Genomic DNA, 19901 nt, shown 5'->3' on the forward strand with positions numbered 1-19901 from the left:
TCTCCGTCAGGATTGAGGCGGAGTACAATAAAAGTAATGAATCTCAACAGGGAGAAATGCAAGGACTACACTTGGGCAATAAAAATGAAACAGAGATACAGGATGGGGATCATCTGGGTTGATGGCAGTACATGCAAAAGGGATTTGGGCATCAAAAGTCATATTCAGGATGAAAAGCACTCTTCATATGCTCAGAGGTACTTCCTTTGATGCTTTTTGCATGTGTGAGCATTTACCAGAGCATATTTGAAATAGCTTGAGCACTACTTTCTCTGTTTCAGCAGAAGGAAGAGTATAGGCAGAACAGTCTGGAATGATATAGAATATATGTTAGAGGAATACAGTCAGTCAGTCCAGTTCTGGGAGTCAGCTGATGTGAATCCGGACCCATTGTTCAGTGGGATTCATGCAGATCAGTCTGCTGTTCTTTGTGACAAATCTGCAAAAGAAACATGGGGGTCTTTTAGTGCCTGAGGCCATTTTTAAACTTTGCATTTATCCCAAGTCTGTATCCGGAGGGTAAATGTACTGCTAAAATACCCAAAAACAAGGGTGGGGAGGACTGAACAGCCCTTTGGATATCAATCTGCTCCACCTCCCATCATCCCCAGCATGGGCCTATACAAATTCCAATGTTTTTTTCTAATTCAAAATGCTTCCATCCCAAAAGAGGGAACCACTGGACCGGCCCACATCCTAAATGTGATAATGTTACCCAGGGAACACAGCCGAGGGGTACAGTCTTCCCTCTAGATAAAGAGAGGGTCCACTTAATGGAAGGCAGAGGTGAAATATCATTTTGAAAAAGGCTTGGCATCACCCCAAGGACTCTATGAGATCCTCATAGAAGGACTTTCTCTTGGTCCTACCACTTTCAGGGGAACATTTGGCAAAGACAAGGGAGGCAAGGCCTTTTTGGTGACTGCTTCCAAACTGTGGAACTATCCACACTGTAGGAATAATCTGATTTGACAGCGGTTTAACTCCCCTGGCTCAATGCTGTGGCATTCTGGGAATTGAAGTGTGTGCTTCCTTCTGGGGAGCTGAGAGAGGGCAACCTGCCCAAGGCGACAGAGTGGGTTTACACGGCTGGACAGGGATTCGAATCCTGGTCTCCCAGAGTCCGAATCTGACACTCAGAGCACTACAACACATTGGCTGCTCTTGACAAGGAATACCAAGGCTGTATGTCAAAGGAAGGACATGCAAATGTCCTCTGAGTATTTCTTGCCTAAAAGGGGGGGGGGGGGGAGGAACCCTGGGAAATTCTTGGGGTTTCCATAGAGAAATAGGCAACCTGAAGAGACACACACACACACACACACACACACACACACACACAGAAGTGCAATTGCGTACAAGCAGCTGGCTCACAAGTCTTCATGGCGAAAACCTCTCCGTTTTTACCTTGCTGGGGGAACTTTATTTGCAGAAAAGGATTAGGAACCCCATTTCCTCTCTGGAGGGGAAGATTTATAGGGAAGGCACCCTCAAAATCACCATCATCATCATTATCCCTATCACCCAAAGTAGGTTTAGCACCTTGGAGGCCAGATTTCTTTTCAGATCAGTAATAAAAGATGGGATGGATCCCATCAGCCACCTTCCGGACCAGTTCCCTTCCCAGGGGCAATAATGGGAGCTTTCTTCCCAAGTCAAATCAACTTTGGGCCTGAAAATGCTTCAGTTTTAGACCCATACCTAGCTAACAAATCCCCCAGTATCTCTACATCTTCTCCCAGAATGGTAACGTCCCTGTCTGAAACCTCCGGCTTTTTTCATTTTAATGCAAAGAAATCCTTAGATTTATGGGTCGCTGACTCCAGGTTTGGTCTTCAAGGGGTTGCTTCCACACTGCAGACTGAATGTAGTTTGACACTGCTTTAACTGTTGTGGCTCTATGCTATGAAATACTGGGAACTGTAGTTCTGTGAGAGATATATAGCCTTCTTGGTCAGAGAACTCAGTACCATAACATACTACAGTTCCCAGGATTCCAAAGAATGGAGCCATGGCAGTTCAAGCAGTGTCAAACTGGCTTACGTCTGCAGTGTGGATGCAGGTCAAACTGTATAAAGATAAACCTAAAGGTTGAGCAAACAGTGTAAGAGATTATTGTGCTATTATATTACTGAAAATAAATGTGAGCCTACATAAATTGATCAATTAAGACTTAATTAGTGCGTTTTAAAAATCCCATTACTCTTTTTGCTAGACACATTCTAACCCCATTGAAAACTTAATTAATTGTTCAGTTTTTAACTGTCAAAGCCATTTATGCAGGGATTAGAGAAGGGCTGCCTGACCTGGCAGTGAAATTCACCTTCCTGATGAAAGGCACTCTACACATGCTCAGAGGCACTCCTTTTGATTCCTTCTGAATGAAACAGATGCTGAAATGCCGACCTAAGTCAATTAATTTAGTTAACAATGAATTCCCCATTTTGTTTGAAAATGTTTAAGTTAATTCAGTTACGTTTCTATCTCTTTGTGTGTCCAACCTTCAAAGCTTTGGTGAAGAGATAAGGAGAAGGGCCAGCTGACCTGACAAGGAAATGCATCTTTGTGGCGAAAGGCACTCTACACATGCTCAGAGGTATTCCTTTTAATACTTTTATCATTTTGCAGGGCTGATTCTTTTCTTTAAATATTTTGAGATCGTTCAAGCTCTGCTTTCTCTTCTCTCCCTCAGAAGGAGCTGGAAATGGGGGGATAGGGTCACTTTGGTGGAGGGAGATGGTTTATGCGATCCTGGACCCATTTTTCAGAAGGATTGGCACAGACCATCTTGTTTTTCTTCGTCTTGAATCTGCAAAAGAGGCATTGAGCTGTTTTAGTACCTGAGAAGGGATGTGACAGAGCTGTCTTTAAATATTTGAAGGGACGCCAGGGAGAAGATGGAGGCGCTTGTTTTCTGCTGCTCCCAAAACTGGAATGCAAACCCAGGGGATGAAAGGACCAGAAAAGAGGTAAAGGTTTTTTTGACGCAAAAACAATCCCTGAATCCCTAAAAACACACACAACACACACTATGAAGAAACAGTATCTGGAGATATATATATATATGCATGCTTATCTGTGAATTTTTGCATTTGACCTCGGTTTTCAAACAAGGGTGTGACACATTACAGCTGGCCTGGCGCATCTGCTGTTGGCATATTCGTAACCCATCAGGTGAGCCAGCGGCAGTTTAGTTGATGTGTATTTTGTGCAACAGAAGACTGGGCCTTGTACTAATGAAAGAAGCAGGAGAAAGGAGGGATATATCAATTAAGTAAAATTAAAGCAAGGGGAACACAGAATTTGGACTCCCCCTCCCCAAAAAATCTCCCATCTCCATCGATCTTGGAATATGGTCTGGAGAGGCTGAGAGTGTCATTCCATCTAAGCCTCTTTCCTGCATCTCTGCTAAAAACATTTGGGGGCTGCCATGGCTGCTGGACAAGTTGTTGTTGTTGTTGTTGTTGTTGTTGTTATTATTATTATTACTTTTAACCTATAATTATAAAGCGCTATAAATTTATACAGCGCTGTACATACAATCTTTTTAATTAGACAGTTCCCTGCCCTCAGGCTTACAATCTAAAAAGACATGACACAAAGGGAGTGGTGGCGGGGAAGGGGATGAGGTCCAGCAGTTCTTCTCTACCTCCGAGGTCTGGACCAAGGGAGAGTGAGTGGAGGGAGGGCTTGGCTTCTTAATGGATGGTTAATCTTCTACCAGGGAGGCCAGTTGGAGCTAGCCTGCCACTCTAGTAGGATAATACATATAAAATACATAGCAGTACAGGAAATAGTTCAATAAAACAGGCAACAAAAGAACAAGTGAGAAATGGAAGCAGCCACCATGCCAGTCCCACCAGCCACCATGCCAGTGTCACCCAGTATGGCCTGCACTTCCTTAACAATGCCTCTGAAAGGGTTAATGAGTGCTGGGTTAAGTTACATTTATTGGGGTCAGTGTCATAGGGAAGTCACAAGAGACAACTGACCAATGAGATGACCACTTGGGGTGGAGATTTCCCCCCAGGGAGGGACATAAGACCTTTTCGTTTTAACCTCAGCTGAATATGACCTGAGAACCAGCATGCTGCAGTGGCTTGAGCCTTGGACTATGACTCAGTGGAGACCAGAGTTTGATTCCCAGCTTGGCCATGAAAACTCACTGGACAGCCTTGGACAAGTCACATGCATTCAACCTCAAGGGAAGGCAGATGTCCTCTGAGCAAATCTTGCCGGGTTGCTATTAGTTTGGAAATGACTTGAACAACAACAAACGTACATGACAGCTGGCAAATGGCACATGGGATGTGTAGGCCTGAAGCCCACCAAGGAAATCAGTCAAACTGGCTTTGATGTATATGCTATGCAGCACCTATGTCCTAATGGAAAACCAAAACCAAAACCAAAACCAAGGGCTCATTAAATTGTGGGTCTCCCCTCTGAAACACTCCTCTCACATAGATAGATCTTGGAATCATAACACTGACAGCGGCCCATCCCACCCAGGCTCCATATTGAGATTTCCAAAATCTATGCTAGACTGACGGCTCAGGGCCACAGCCCTGCAAAACAAATTGAATTGCTTTAGCCTCTCAATGCCTCTTGGAAGGAATGGGGCCATTTTGTCATGTTTTTGGCCCATTCTGGGCTACTTTACACCTAGAAGAAGCCCCCTTTTTGCAGCAGAAAAAAGAGTTATTAAAAAGGAAGAACACATAAGCTAGGAGAGGCTACAGCAGCTTACTTTTGCCTGAGCTGAGAGGGAAGAGCAAGACTTTCCCCGCATCTCCTTCCCATTAACTGAGTGCAAACAATGTTAGTAATTTGAACCAGGTATGATAACAGGTCATTTGGCAATACATTAAAAAATATGATTTTTCCCCCTCACAAGGGTAAGAGTGCAGCCTGTCAAGGTCTGCTGGGGATGTAATGAAGCCCCTTATTCACTGGTGTTGCCCACCTGTTGCAACAAAAAGGACGATGCTGAGGACTTACCAGGCAGATACTTGCTCCGCTCGACATCTGAGCCTGAAAAAGAAACGGATAACACTATCACTGAGTGAGTTTTGACTCTTCTAGAACTGGTCTTTTGCACACCAGTTTTGAGGTGTTAGAGTAGCCAACTGGGGGTGCAGAGACACATGCAGTGGGCCCTTGGTATCTGCTGGTTCCAGGACACCCCCCCCAAGGGATAACAAAATCTGTGGATGCTCAAGTTCCATTAAACAGAATGTCAGAGTAAAACGGTGTCCCTTATATAAAATGGCAAAACCAAGGTTTGCTTTTGGGAATTTATATATTTTGAAAATACTCCAAAAATATATAAATTCCCAAAAGCAAACCTTGGTTTGGCCATTTGCTTGATTCCGTGGATACCAAGGGCTGACTGTACATTATCCAGGCTTCCCGATTGCTTACAAATGCTACTGATTTTTAAAAAATGATGGAGATGATAATTACCCTCTTGCCTCCCCATTCGGATGCCATTGCAACAGATCCCTTCCACAAGGATAAGCCTGAGAAATAATTAGAGGAGCAAAAAGAAATCACTCACAGAAGTCATAAATGGCCAGAGCAAAGGAAGCCACAAACAGGAGGAAGGCAAAGGTGCCCAGCAAGAGCTTCATCTTCAGGGAGGAGGAAGGATGGACCAAGAGATGCCCCTAATGCCTTTTTGTGTTCTTCGGCTGCTCAGTACTCAAGAGGTTTCCCCACTCTTTGTTTATATTAGGATTTTTTCAGACTGGGGTGTTAAGAAAACATTACTGAGATATGGCACCACATTGCCCATCTCTAGAGTGTGGGCAAGCATGGGGCAAACATTTCAATAGTTCCCAGGGAAAGAGGAAGAGAGAGACGATGCTTCGTGCCAATTATGGCAGTTATCAGCCCCGGTTTGGGCGCTGATGGTGAGGATAGGATGATGCCTGAGATATCAAGGCAGGATGCAGACTCATCACAAGCTTTATCGGTGGCTTTTAGAAGAAAAGGAGTGATAAGATTTCTGGGTAGTCAGAGAGATCGCTTCTGTTACCCTCCATGATTGCGGAATCTGTTTTGCAACAATGTTCATGGCTAAAGAGGCTTCATAACGGAGGCCTCAGACCACAACCGGTCACAAAATATTGCACAACTCCCCTTGTTCTTGACCCCTGAGTATGTTGGCTGGGGTTCAGGAGGGTCGGAGCCCAGCAATATCAGGATGGCCATAGGCTCCTTGTGGTACATACTAAGGAAGGGATGCCCCAGACGGCCAGGAGAAATGCTCCAAGGAGAGCCAGTTCATCTCAAGGATGCATCAATTGCACATGCAGGTCTTCATGCCACCAGTGCATTCCCTCCAACTGCCCCAATTTGGCAGGGACAGTCCCCAATAAGCCTATGCAATCCCACTTTCTCACTTGCTTTTAAAACACCCTAGTTTGTCTTTCCTCCTCCCACTTTCTACCTTTGTCCTCAACTTACTTCCATTCCTGAAAACTAAATTTCCAAGTTTAGGAATTGCCAGAGATTGCTAGACTGCAGCTCCCAGCATGCCTCACCATTGGGGACACAGAGCTAGGGTTGATAGGACTTGCAATCCAACAGCATTGGGAAGTTTGCATGATTCTTACTCAATTTAGGCCCTCGGCTTTCCATGATGGAGGAATGAGGGGGAACCGAGTGATACCTCAGTGAACAAGGGAGAAGAAATGTTTATTGTCTTCTGAAAGAGAAACAGATCCACAAACACAAACCACTGAGTTTTCAGTAATTTTTTATTAGTATTTTTTTAAAAAAAGAACAAAAAAAGCACCATCTAGATCACTTTACTGCTGCCATTTCCATCTCTCTCCCCATGGCCAGCATGCAGATTTAATGTCCCAAATTATGATAAAGATGTAAAGTCTGAGATGGGCAGTCAGTTCCACTTCCAATCATTCTTTCACCACCTGCTTCACAGTTTCTTCTCTGAATGGGACCCCCACAAACAGCACATTCATCATAGCTTCACAAAGCAGAAGAAAGGCTGGTTCTGGATAGTCTTCTACCAACCCACTACTACTTGTATAATGTCCCAGTTTCTCTTTCTTCCTCCCGCTTTCCTCTTTCCTCTCTGGCTTAGTTCAGTTGTTGCAAAGAGAGTTCAGTGTGCAAAGGTAGGAACAGAGCTTTGTCCTTTCCAGTCGCTTCGTTAGGGTTGTTTTTTTTTAACTTTTTTCAGAACTTTGTAAATAAACTCCAGTCTTGCTTGCTTGAAAGAGTTTAGTGTGTCCATCCTCATTAATAACTTTTCTCCTCTCATTGCCTGGTCACAGCCTTTCAGCCCACTCTGAGGTTGCTGGGCCACATGCATCCCAGTTTCAATCTGTGAAATGTTATAAGGCTTCCCTCTGTCTTTTCACAGACAATGGCTCCTCACTAAAGTGCTCAGCATCTCAGCCAAAAGGGCTGCCCCCTTCGCTCTGCAGTGGATCCACTTCCTAATCCCTCCTTGGTGGCTTCAACACTTGTCCCTGGCCCTTTGTGCTCCTGTCCTTTGACCATCCTGCTTTGTTTGGACTTCCTCTGCCTGTCTCTTCTGCTTCAAGACTGTCCCCATCACCTCCAAAGCGTCTTTGTGACAGCTCCCACATTGGCTGGTCAGTACATGAGCATGGACAGGTGTGCGGAGGGAACATCTGTACACCCTCCGGAGGCTTGCATTCGGGCAATACCAGGCAGCACATGCCCTGTACTGCTATTTTCTGCTTTCCAGCAAAACGAGGAACAAGCCAATGAAACCCAAGATGGTGCAACTTAGCTTTTAGCAGACTCCATCTTTCTCATCTACTCAGCTGAAGATGCATTTAGATTTCATCACCACAGAATTGCTGTTGACCTTTCCAGAAGAAAACTTGGCATATAAAAAATAATAATCTTGCTATAAAAAGATGTTGCTCTTGTTTTTTTTTTTTTTAAAAGGAGACCTTTCAAAGAATAAAGAAAGAGAAATAGACCAAAGTTGCCTCTTCTGTTTATGCTCCAAAGTTGATGTGACTCCTCAAGCATTCTTATCTAGTAGGTCTCAGTCCTTTTTTTCATCCAAAGAGACTTTATATATGTAAGCTACTTCCAAAAGCTGCAGAAAGAAACCCATTGGAGGAGAGTTGGGAAGATTCTTCTGAGAACCAGGGTGCTGGGTTTCCATCAGGACAAAAGTCACATGAGCCACCCACAATGACTGGCATTCTTTCCATCCTTCTCAGAGAATATCTCTGTCTCAAGACTCTTTGTTTCATCCCTGGCGGCCTTGAATGGAGCAGACCTTGCCACTGTGTTTGTGCGTCCCAAAACGCTTGTGCAGCAGAGCCTGCTGTAAGCCAGGCACCTCAGCCCTGTCTTAGCAGCAGCACCAACATTAAGCAGAAGAGAAAGAGAGACCTGGTTGTTAGACGTGACAGATGTTGTAGTGGTTGGGCTCAGATACAACCTCTCTGATGATTTCCACCACATGGTTCTTGGTATGGTCCAAGGATGGCTTCACTTTATGGTTCTTGGGCTCCTGTGGCGAGGGGGAGGGAAGGTGGAAAGAAAACATGGATTGGAAATAAGCCCACTGTGAATCCTCAAATCACCCCACCTCAGTGCTCCCACTGGCTTTTTAGGGCTTAATCCTTTCTTGCCAGGTACGTACTTTGGGTGGTTTCGGGGCAAAATCTTCTCGGCAGATGTGTGCAATGATTCCAGCAGCGAGCGCATCACCAAGGACATTGGTCATTGTCCGCAGCCGGTCCCTATGGGAGAGGGGAAAAGAGAAATGGTTAGAAACTGCTTCAAGAGATTATGTATTTTAATGTGTGCAGGGCATACCTCACAGCTGTCCTGTTTTGGTAGAAGGAGTCCCAGTTAATCCTCTCTCATCACACTTTTTCAGCTGCTTTTAAAATGTCCTGGTTCTTTTCTCCTTTTCCCACTTCCCCCACCCCATCAGAGAAAAGTGTTTAGGTTAGGTTTAGGTTAGGGGTCTTGCAGGAGTGTTTTAGTTGTGTCTAACTGCCTGGCATGGGGTTGGACTAGAAGGTGGCTCTTCTCAGCTGCAAGACTCTCTGATTCTCTGATTCTGTGTTATATCCATAAAGACTCCTCCTGAACACCTGAACACAAGGAATGAGGGAAGGGTAGTGACTCACAAGGCCCAATCGATGGCAATAATCAGGGTGATGTCTTCTGTGGGGAGGCCGACCGATGTCAACACGATGACCATGGTGACAAGGCCTGACTGGGGTATTCCAGCTGCCCCAATGCTTGCTGCTGTGGCTGTGATGCTGTGGGGGGAAGGAAGAGCATGTTGCCATGGGAAAGGGGAATTAGTCCCTACTGTCTTGATCTAGAACTGGGTGTCATTCCAGCCAGTATCCAAATTCCTAGTGCTGGACATACAAATCACCTGGATTGCGTGCATTCAGTGCCAGGCTAAGGATTTTTAACTATGTTTTCTCAACTTGTTGTAAGCTGCCGTGTGTCTCCTAACTGAGAAAAGGGTAGGATTGAAATAAATATAGTAACGTCAACAACAAAATCTGCTGGGGCTGTGGAGAAATCAGAGGGTGGAATTACCACTCCACTGTAACACAACCACTGGCCACAGCTGGGTTTAAGACCAAGGGAGGAAGGGGAAGAGACTTACCTGATGGTTATGATCTGTCCCAAGTCCAGGTCATACTCATTGACTTGTGCAATGAATATGGCTGCTACCGCTTCATAAAGGGCGGTTCCATCCATGTTGATGGTTGCGCCAACCGGAAGAACAAAGCGGGCTATCCGTCGGTCGATCCCGTTGTTCTCTAGAAGACACTTCAGGGTGATGGGCAGAGTGGCTGAGCTACAAGGGAGAGGAAAGAAAACAGGCTCTTGTGACAGTTGGAAGCTGATAAAACACAGGACCAGAAAACAACGGGGCAGGATAATTGGGCATCTACTAAACATAACAGGGGAAGGATGCTCTTGTGTGCCTGTGTTGGAGGTTGCCCACAAGGTATAAGATATTCCAGATGAGAAGAATATCATTTTTTAAATCTCAGTCTCTATTTTAAAGATTTCTTGTTCTTTAAAGCTTTAGGACTTCCAATTTAGTTTCATAAAATTTTCAGTTATGATCATATGTGTTTATTAGCTTTTTTATATTGCCCTGGTTTGTGAATTTGTACTTAGATAATTTAGGACCTGAACAGACAGGCCAAAATAAATCTGCTTCAGGTCACTTTGGAGGTATGCTGTTTAAATGATCCTAAGGACTGGAGTGCAGCTTTAGTGCAGCTTCTGGACTCTTAAGATGTGTGTCATTTAAACAACATACCTCCAAAATGACCCGAAGCAGCTTTATTTTGGCCTGTCTGTTTGGGCTCTTAGTTTACAATTGTATTATATTGATAATGCAGTTTTATATTTGTATTATTCCTTTATTTGTATTATTCATTCTCTCGTACGTGTCCATGTGTTTATTTAGACTGTATGCCTTCAGAAGGGCTGTCTGTCTTTTTTCTTGTTTAATTCTGTGTGAAGCACCATGTACCCTGATGGCACTAGAAGATGATGATGGTGATGATATGATGAACTGATAAAGAGTTGTGGAGTATCTGAGAAGCAATACACCTCAACTGTATTTTGTTTGGTTCCAGTTCCCCAACCGTGGTTTGGATTCTCCATCAGCCTCTCGCCTACCTGGATGATGTTGCCAGAGCAATCAGCAAAGCTTGGAGGATGCCCCGGATGAAGGAGAAAGGGTTCTTCTTAGTCAGGAGCACAAAGAGGAGAGGCAAGAAGCAAAGGCTGTGGATGGCCAACCCAATCACAACAGTCATGGCATACAGGCCCAGTTTCTTCCCAATCACATAAGGATCTTCCATCTCCAAGATCTTCCCAGCAATCAAGAAGACAATGCCGAAAGGGAAGTACCTGGTGAAACATAAGTTGTTTGAGCTCGGAGGATGGAGAGGAGGAGAAAATGCAGCTGCATGTGAGCCCTGAGGTTATTTTTGTTTTGAGGCTTTCATCCTCCACATCTCCTCCCACTTTTTGGAAAGGAAAACATTTCTTTGCACTTAGACTTACCAGACAGCCATGGAGACGATCTTCATTACGGCTTCATTGAGGCACTGGCACACATTGACCAGCGGTGCCCCGCGCTCACCCATCTTTCCCAGAAGGAAACCTGCCATGTGAAACAGTGGTTGGTTATAGGCCCAGGAGGATCAAGGTTTCACAGGTAGGGGGATAAGAAGAATATGCATTATTTTTCTCAAACCCCAGATAAAAAGGATTTCTTGAAGCAGAGCTATCCCACTGATTCTTCACATTTCTGGCCTTTTGGGCAAAACGAGCCATTTGCTGGGAGGTAATTAAACAATTCCAAATCACATATTCCACCAAACATGAACCCATCCTTTTGAAAAAGTGCACATGCTAAAATGACTTGTGTTATTAATGCTAGTGATTCCCATATCCCAGATACATTTAATCCCGATTCTATGTTGCTTTCCAACGCTGGGTAGACAGGGGTGCCACATACCAATTGTGGCTGAGAAGATGACGATTCCCAGGACATTCATTTCATTATTGTTTCCAGGGAGAGTCCGGTAAGTCATTTCTGGAGATGGTGTGATCTCAAGGAGCACCGGCCGCTGAATTCTTGGATTTTCAGCATCTGGCATGAAGTAAATGAAACTCAGAGACTTCTTAGCTGTCTTTGGGTCTCCCGAGGACTTCACCACAGGTACAAGGACCGTTCGGTACTGGAAGCAAAGTAGAAACTTGTGACAGACAGGAAGATGAGAGCTAAGTCTCAGCTAAAACAAGGGTTCTCACAGTCTTAACCCGAGTTTCTACTAAGATGGGGGCTTGACATAGCTCCTGTGTGTGTGTGTGTGTGTGTGTGTGTGTGTGTGAAAGAGAGAGAGAGAGAGAGAGAGAGCATTAAATGTTGAGACTAAAATCCAGAGCATATGCACCACCTTCACTGACATGGGAGGAAGCAGTTGGACAGGGCCATACCCTGGGTTCAGCTGCCTGGTAGAAGTCTGAGTAGGGGACTCACCTGTTGGAATGAGGCCTCAATGAGATTGGAAGGGAACATGTTTCTGCAGGAGAGAAGATGAAACAGAATTGAGAAATCTGCAAAGAAGTTTTTGAAAACTTCCTTCAGGAATCCACATCATCACCATATAAATAATTAGATCATGAAAAATAACAACCCAGTGGCAGGGAGTGCTGGCCCTCCAGATGGCTCCCAGAAACCCCAACAAGAGTGGTCAAAGAGATGATGGGAGTTGTAGTCTAGCAACATCCAGTTACTCCAGGTTGAGAAGCAACTGTAGGGCATCTCAGCTTCCTTGGATCCCTTACCTGAGGAGCAGGGGATGGTGGATTGCAACTCCAGATGTTGTGGGCCTATGACTACAATTCTACCTTGGAGGGTAGGAGACTCTTTCTTCAGAAGTTTCTAAACAGAGCTTGGATGGCCACTTCTGACAAGTGCGAGAGCCGCGCAATTCCTTGATCAGCAGTGGGTTAGACAGGATGATCCTTGGGGTCCCTTCCAACTTTACCATCCTATGATTCTACAATCCTGTTTCAGAGTGTTGGGGGCTCTTCTTCCTTGGAGGTTTCTAAAGGTTTCAGGGATGCTTTAGTGGTGGATTCCTGCACTGGTAAGGACTAAATGGCCCTTGGGAGCAATTCCAATTCTATGGGCAAACCAGAGAAATCTGGTGCCTGCATGTGGATGCATACAGCCAGTACCTGATGAGGTCTAGTAAAGCGTCTGCGGAACTGAGCACCACTTTGCCGACCGAGTAATCCTCCTTCTGGGCTGCGGCTCCAGGGTGGATAGTGACCACCAGGATGATCCCTGTTGTCACGGCCAGGAAGGTCGTCCAGAGGTAGTAGGTAATGGTGATGACACCCATCTTTCCACACACTTTGGAGTCCATAGTGGCCAAGCCGGACATGAGGCTAACAAGGAGGATCAGGAGGGGGAAGAGAGAGAAAGAGAAATTTACATATATACACACACACACACATACACACACAACAAAATGATGATGAATCTGGGGGTGCTCGTGTTGTTATGTCACAAAGTCTGCTGAAATGTACTGAATTGCTCTTCCTTTTTGTGATGGGAGGAATCTCACCCTGGCCTACTCCCATTATTCTTGCCTCAGGTACCAAATTTTCTGTTTGAGGAGTCATGTCAGGGAAACATGAACTTTGTTAACTGAAGTATACTTCTAAAAATGATTGTGATGATGATAAGAATGATTCTCCCCTCAAGGCCAGTTTCACACCCAACTCATCTTTCCACCATTATCCTCTGTGTCCAGCACCTCGATCGAAAGGAGGCTTTGAGAGATGAGACTGGTGACGCATGACTTTGGCTGCCACACCTTTTAATCCCTAGCCCTTTGCAAGATCTAAGCTGCAGCAGCACATTCAGCGCCATGTGATGGATCTCCTTAGCCGGGGCGGGAGGAGATGAGTGCAGACAAAGAACTCCCAGGTGGTAACAGCTGCTTGACCCTGGACAAAACTCTGTTGGAAGGTGATGGGAGGTTTCTAAGCAGAGGTTGGGTGACCTGCTACTCAAGGATGCTGTAGGTGTGGATTTCCTGCCAAGGGTGGAATAAATGACCCTTGGGAGAGCCTTCCAACCATGTGATCCTATGAAAGGTCCTATACTCTATGCATTAGAAAATACTGAGCTACACAGATCAAGGTTCTGACTCAAAAAACAGATGACTAATTTGTTTAGACCATGGCTGGGGAAGCCATAGTCCAACAAGACCTTTAGGGCCATAGTGCTAGTGGATTTATGCAGTATGATTCTCAGCACATCAAGAAAACTCCACTGAGCTGGGAAAAGCCTTTTCAGAAATCTCATTCCAATTTCTTTTTTCTTGTTTACATAAAAACAACCCTTCCTGCATCTGTCTGTCTGTCTGTCTATCTATTTTAGAGAAAAAGGAACAAATAAGGGGAAGAATCAATAAGGCAAGGGAGAGTCCAAAGTTCTCCTCCCTACAACTGGCATGCACTTTACTGTAATCACATAGTTTATTGGCATCATCATCATCATCATCATCTTTAAATGATCTTTAAGGCCCCTTCCCCACCACCTTTCCCTTCTCCTTTTGTGTCGTGTCTTTTTCGATTGTAAGCCTGAGGGCAGGGAACCGTCCAAGATTGTATGTACAGCGCTGTGTAAATTTACAGCGCTTTATAAATAAAAGTTAATAATAATAATAATAATAATAATAATAATAATAATAATAAATCCCACCTCTCCCCACCATTTAGGGCTCAGGGAAGCTTACAACCGTTAAAATAAACATAGGGCTTATCCAGACTGACTGAAAAGTCCCAGATTTTGTTCGTTTTTTCTCATTTTATGCTGGGTTAAAATAAGCCAACCTGGGGAGCAAGTGTGAAAAGTCTCTGATTGTACCGGGAGCTGACAGAAAATATTCTGGGATTATCAAAATGTGGATGGGGTTGCATCGGGGCCGAGATGTGACACTGGAGGGACAGAGAGAAGGGCTTCTTTTTTTAAAAAACTGTTAATGGTTGTATTGAAGGTAACAAATATCACACTCCCAATGCAGGACAATGCAGGGAGATGGAGTAGGAGAGCTGACCTGCAGTCCCAGGAGAGCAAATCCAGACAGGTAAACCTCTTTCTCGCAGGTTCCCTGCTGTTCTTACCTGGAGGTGATCAATGGCAAAATTAGCATCTTCAGCATCCTCATCAACAGCTCTCCTGGGAAAGAGAAGTACTGTTTCTCCTGCAGAGAAGGGAGGAAAAAGTAGAAAAGCAAAAGTAAGTATATTTCACGATTATTCATATCGCTACAAACATGGATGATGCCTTGTGATCTCATGATATGGTCTGCAGTGTAAATATTTTAATAAACAGACCAGGGTTCAAATCCCTACTCAGCCACGGAAAGCCATCGGGTGTCCTTGAGCAAGTCACACTCTCTCAGCCTCAGAGGGAGTTAAAAGCAAAGCCTCTCTGAACAGACCTTGCCAAGAAAATGAACAAGGAAAAAAAGTATGTTTTCCTATAAGATTCTACATACTTGGAGATGGCATTTGTCTCTGACTGTCCTGAAATTTCTTTATATCTCTTGGTTCAAAAGAGGAATGAACGGGGAATGGGCATGATGCCTCCAAAAGGCATCACATATAATATTAAGGATTTAAAGTCCAAACCTCAAGGGAGATACCTAAAGTGCTGAACCGATTTCAGGGAGATGAAGCCCAGCACCTTGGAGAACTCCTTTTGAAATTCTGACTAAAACCAAGAGCAGATTCACTGCTTCTTTCTCTACTCTTCCTTCCCACCCCATGTATATAGATAAATCTGCCAAGGCAGGTTGCATTTCACTTATCTGAGGAAGCCATCTAAGACCTAGAAACCCAGCTGGTTGAAGGAAATGTGTTGGTTCCCCATGACACTGGTTTTTGTTTTTTGTCACTCTTTGATTCCTGCCCTGGCTGAAGGGCCCTGGGCTGAATGGCCCTTGGGGTCCCTTTCAACTGATATAGCTCCATGAATTCCAGAGAGGCCTTGCCCTGGCCCTACAAGCGAAGCTGTGGATCCAGGCTGAGGCCAAGATTGTGGTGGTAAAATCTCTCATCCCTGTGTCTTTATGTGTGAAATGACCAGGAGAGAAGGAAACCTTCACAGCTTCTCACACGTGCATAAAAACATCATTCGCCATCTTGCTGCCGTTAAGTAACTGGCTTAAGCTTTTGAGCTCTTGTGTCCTATGTGATGCCGAGGCCTGATGCTGAAGCAACATCTCTTTCTAAACCGCAGCAGGGATGACACGAGGCCGCGGCTGCTGCAGTCAAGGAAAACGCACTTGGCTTGGGGCCCAATCCCCTCTGGCTCCATTGGATGCCCAAAGGCCACCTTGGGTCTTATGCACTGGCACTGAGGAGGAGGAGGAAAATGGAAGACTCCAAACCTAACCCCAAGAATATTTCTCCAGAACTGAGACACATTTCCCATTACGCTCTCCCTTGGCTGTGCTGGCTAAGGACGATGTCTCAACATTTGGAGTCAGGGCTAATATGATGCGCGTGACCCCACTTAGCACTTTACGAATGTAATTATCTTTCTTCCCAGAAAATGGGAGTGAGCAAAAAGTCAGCCTCTGAATGACACATGAAATGTAGCTCCTGAGCATACGCAGAATTCCTTCCCTGGATCACGCAGCTGCCTCCCACCATGTTGGGGAGAAAGGATGCGGAGGGGTCAAGGATGCACTGCTTCCAAACCATGTTTCGTGGTAGAAATAATGCAATTCGAAACCTCTTAAACGGCCATGCCTCCATCCTACAGAATCCTGGGATTTGTAGCTTGGTGAGGCACCAACACACTTGGGCAAAGAAAGCTAAAGACTACAAAACTACAAATTCCAGGAGTCCACAGGATGCAGCGACAGCACTTAAAGTGGCATTGAGTTGCATTATTTCTACAGTGTAGATGTTAATATTTCCTCTCCCCATTGCAAAACTGGATCTGCCAGTTCATCTCCATGCACAAAGCCCAGTTTCCTATGCCTTTGTGCACTAACTAAAATTGGACCTGCCATTTCATTTCCATTCACAAAGGACTTGCAATTTGTATTGACATCCTCACATATCAGTAGCATATATATGTCTGGACCTGGCGTCCGTTCCAGCAAATGCATCTTAGAAAATAGACTGAAGTCTACAAAAACTCACGCTGCCAATTTCTTTCTTTCAGCTAGTTTCAAAGGTGCTACAAGATCCCTCTACCTTAGAAACTGAGCGCCATGGTCCTGCAAAAACTACAAATCCCAGGAGTCCATAGGACGGGGCTACAGCACTTTGGAGAGATCCGTAGGGCAGCCCTGGATGCTACTTACCAGATTAGACAACTGCAACCTCCTCAGCAAAAAGCCCAGGATGCAGCCGGTCACCACAGAGAGCAAGGAGAGGATCAAGAGGCCGTTTTTGGTCCAAAACACCTGGAGCCCCTTCCGGATCCCTGTGGTGGTGATGGTAAAGGGGCTCAGCAAGGCTTTCTTCAGCCGTTCCCACATGGCGCCGTCCCGAATCCCCTCGGCCAAACAGGACCAGAGCGTGACGCGGTGGCGAGGCCGGGATCCCCAATTCCGCGGGGCATCATTGGGGTGCCTTCTGTCCCAGAGGAGTCATACTTCCTTGCAAGACTGGATGGAGGCCGAAGGAACAAGGAGGTGTCGCCACTTGATAATCTCAGTGGAAGATCACGGCAGGTCGCCTTTGCCACCTTGAGCCCCTTTCGGCTTAATGGAAAGTGACGTCTTCGAGGGACGCGCTAATCTGAGACTTAACTTTGGAGAAAGAGCAAGGAGAGGCTGCTGCCATAAGTCTGTCACCGCAGGAAAAACAAAGGGCTTAGTCTTAAGGAACTGACTGGGCAAGATGTCAAATAAAGGCAGAAGGAGAGGGAAAGAGAGAAGCACTCTGCACATGTTCAGAAGCATCCTCCAGAATGGATTCCCATTTGTAAGTGGCTCCTGGAAAGGATGCAAGCCACAGTTCTGGACCGCTCCTTCCGCCATTGTTTTCAAATCTCAATGAAAAGCTTGTTTTCAGTTTACTATCCCAAAACTTTGCTTAAACAGAATCACTATGAAGACAGCCAGGAAGCAAAGCAGGAGCGCCAGCACCCTTTGGGAGGAAGGCAGAGGCGCCTTGAGGAGCATTTCTTTCAGGTCAAGGGTCAATCCTCTTCAACAAAACACCACTTTCTGCTGCTGCATTGGCACAAATGGGACTGCGGTCAGAGGAGGATGCATCGATGCTGCAGAAACAATGCAGTTTGGCCCCATCCCTATGGAATCCTGGGATATGTGCTTCAGTTCATCTTTGTTAGTCAAAGACCAGCACAGGGCCAGGGATCTGTGGTTTTGTGGCACCATTTGGCTCCAGAGAAGGCTGGAAGCCCTTGTGAAACTACAAATCCCAGGATCCCACAGGGATGATGCCATACTACTTAAAAGTGAGCCAAGCCACATTATTTCTACAGTGCAGATGCGCCCACAGCCCCTGCACAGGACTTTTTCGGCTGAGTTGGTCTACTTCTGAAGATTTACATTGACATCTGTGTGATTTTGGGGCTATTTATTAGGCCCTCGTCCATAGAATGTCCTTAGATGGACTTGAAGGGAAGGGATTCCAGCTGAGGGGGCGGGGCGCGGGGTTTTGATTGACACACGGCGCCGCGCAGGCGCACTGGCGGCCAAGATGGCGGCGGCTGAGGCGAGCGCCGCTGAGGCGACCGCGGCGCCAACCGGGGAAGAATCCGAAGCGCCGGTCGTGGCGCCCATAACAACGACAGCGACAGCAACGGCTCCTGCCCGTCCGTCGCGGCTGCCTCTGTCTCGGGTGAAGGCGCTGGTCAAGGCCGACCCGGACGTCACTCTGGCCAGCCAAGAGGCCGTCTTCATCCTGGCGCGCGCCGCGGTGAGCCTCGGGAGGAGCACGTGGTCTGGGGCGACCCAATCAGAACCCTCGGTTTCTCCTAGGGACACCGCGCGCGCTTTTTCGACTTAACCAATCAGGTCGCTGAATTGACTCGCGGGCAGTGACTGAGTTGAAATAAAAGAATCAGTGGAAGCGGGCGGGGCTGCGCGCTCTCTGCCGTGACCAATCAGGTGACGGGCTCCCTTCAGTATGTAAATATATCGGATTTCAGCCAATCAGAAGCAACTGTAGGCGTGGCCAGAAGTTGAGGGGTTGGGAGTGCGAGTGACGCCTTCGGCCGGCAGGGGGCGTGCGCGTGCTGTTTAATGCTAATCCCAGGCTGCATCCACACTGGAGAAATGACCTGGTTTGGCACCTCTTTAACTGCTATGGAATTCTGGGAGCTGGACTTTTTTGTGGGCCCAGAGCTCCTAGAATTCCATAGCCATGAGCCTTAAAAGAGTGCCAAACTGGCTTATTTCTCCAGTGTGGATGCAACCCGAGTTTTTGCTTGTTGGTTCTGAATCCTGATCTTGCTTAAATGGATGTCACCCCTTTGCTGAGCTCAGAGCCCACAAAATGGGGCTGGGCATAAAGATTTCCGTCAGATAGGCCTCTGAAAGCGTTAACAGCGCATAGCAATTGGGAGTTTTAACTATTAGCCATGGAGGGCAGTGGTCAGAGCACTGGGCCGGGGGTTTAAATGCCAAAGTCTTGCTTCTCACTCTTGTCTCCTTCCTCCTAGCCTGCCTCACAGGGTTGTTGTTGGCGAGAGGGAGGGAGGGGCTGTCTTTGGACCAGAACACACTGCAGAAATGATCCGGTTTGAGACCGCTTTAACTGCCCTGGCTCAGTGCGAGGGAATCCTGTTAACTGTAGTTTATCATGGCACCAGAGCTCTGTGGCAGAGAAGGCTCAATGTCCCACAAAACTACAGTTCCCAGAATTCCCTCGCATTGATCCAGGGCAGTTAAAGCGTTCTCAAACTGGATCGTTTCTGTTTGGACCTTTGGTACGGTTTCTGCTTCTCCGTGTCAGTCGGGCTCTGAATCCGTTCCCAGGTTTTTATCCTTTGGAGCTGGCGAAAATGTGGGACGGATCCCGCTGCCCCACTACTGACCCAGGAGCCCCGACCGCAGCAGCCCCTTTCACTCAGCGCTGCCCCTTCCTTTCTCTCCGCAGGAGCTGTTTGTGGAAACCATCGCCAGGGATGCCTTCGTCTATGCCCAGCAAGGGAAGAGGAAGACTCTGCAGAGGAAGGACTTGGGTAAGGGAGGCAGGAACGGACGCATCATTCTCTGGGGCGCTTCCACACCAAAAGTATGCAGCCGTACCTCCGTATCCATGGAGTCTTTATTCATAGATCCAACCATTCACAGCTTGAAAATGCAGTATTC

At 46.2% G+C, this 19901-nt stretch overlaps 2 protein-coding genes across 6 annotated transcripts in view; one reads left to right on the top strand and one right to left on the bottom strand.

Annotated features, from left to right (window-relative positions):
- On the bottom strand, positions 1-18386 carry LOC149308256 (excitatory amino acid transporter 5-like). Of its 5 annotated transcripts, XR_016282136.1 has the most exons (15): positions 16920-18386; positions 14722-14801; positions 12763-12975; positions 12059-12101; positions 11534-11756; positions 11077-11176; positions 10687-10920; positions 9653-9847; positions 9156-9290; positions 8660-8759; positions 8456-8527; positions 4999-5031; positions 3125-3233; positions 2545-2809; positions 1-439 (listed from the first exon to the last, which is right to left on the bottom strand). XR_016282136.1 is itself a non-coding variant. In XM_089535405.1 (14 exons), the coding sequence occupies exons 1-13, from the start codon at positions 17094-17096 to the stop codon at positions 3171-3173; spliced, it is 1668 nt and encodes a 555-aa protein (XP_089391531.1). In that variant the 5' UTR covers positions 17097-18386; the 3' UTR covers positions 1-439; positions 3125-3170. The 5 variants fall into 5 exon arrangements, 3 of the variants coding, with proteins under 3 accessions (XP_089391531.1, XP_089391530.1, XP_089391532.1); XR_016282137.1 differs by lacking the exon at positions 3125-3233; XM_089535405.1 differs by lacking the exon at positions 2545-2809.
- POLE4 (DNA polymerase epsilon 4, accessory subunit) overlaps positions 18248-19901 on the top strand; it is a 2703-nt gene continuing 1049 nt past the window's right edge. The window contains exons 1-2 of the mRNA XM_089535412.1: positions 18248-18504; positions 19687-19771. Of these exons, the coding sequence (XP_089391538.1) occupies positions 18286-18504; positions 19687-19771 (304 nt within the window). The 5' untranslated portion in view covers positions 18248-18285. The remainder of the gene's footprint in view (positions 18505-19686; positions 19772-19901) is intronic.

Source organism: Sceloporus occidentalis, unplaced genomic scaffold, assembly GCF_023333645.1.
Source record: "Sceloporus occidentalis isolate IW3139 unplaced genomic scaffold, rSceOcc1.0.p SCAF_8, whole genome shotgun sequence".
NCBI classification, from domain to species: Eukaryota; Metazoa; Chordata; class Lepidosauria; order Squamata; family Phrynosomatidae; genus Sceloporus; species Sceloporus occidentalis.

Coding starts and splice junctions, on each gene's coding strand:
- LOC149308256 (XM_089535405.1), bottom strand. CDS start 17,096: ATGTGGGAACGGCTGAAGAAAGCCTTGCTGAGCCCCTTTACCATCACC. Junction 12,976..14,721: donor TTGCCATTGATCACCTCCAG/GTAAGAACAGCA, acceptor CCTCCTTGTTAG/CCTCATGTCCGGCTTGGCCA. Junction 12,102..12,762: donor GCTTTACTAGACCTCATCAG/GTACTGGCTGTA, acceptor TCTCTCCTGCAG/AAACATGTTCCCTTCCAATC.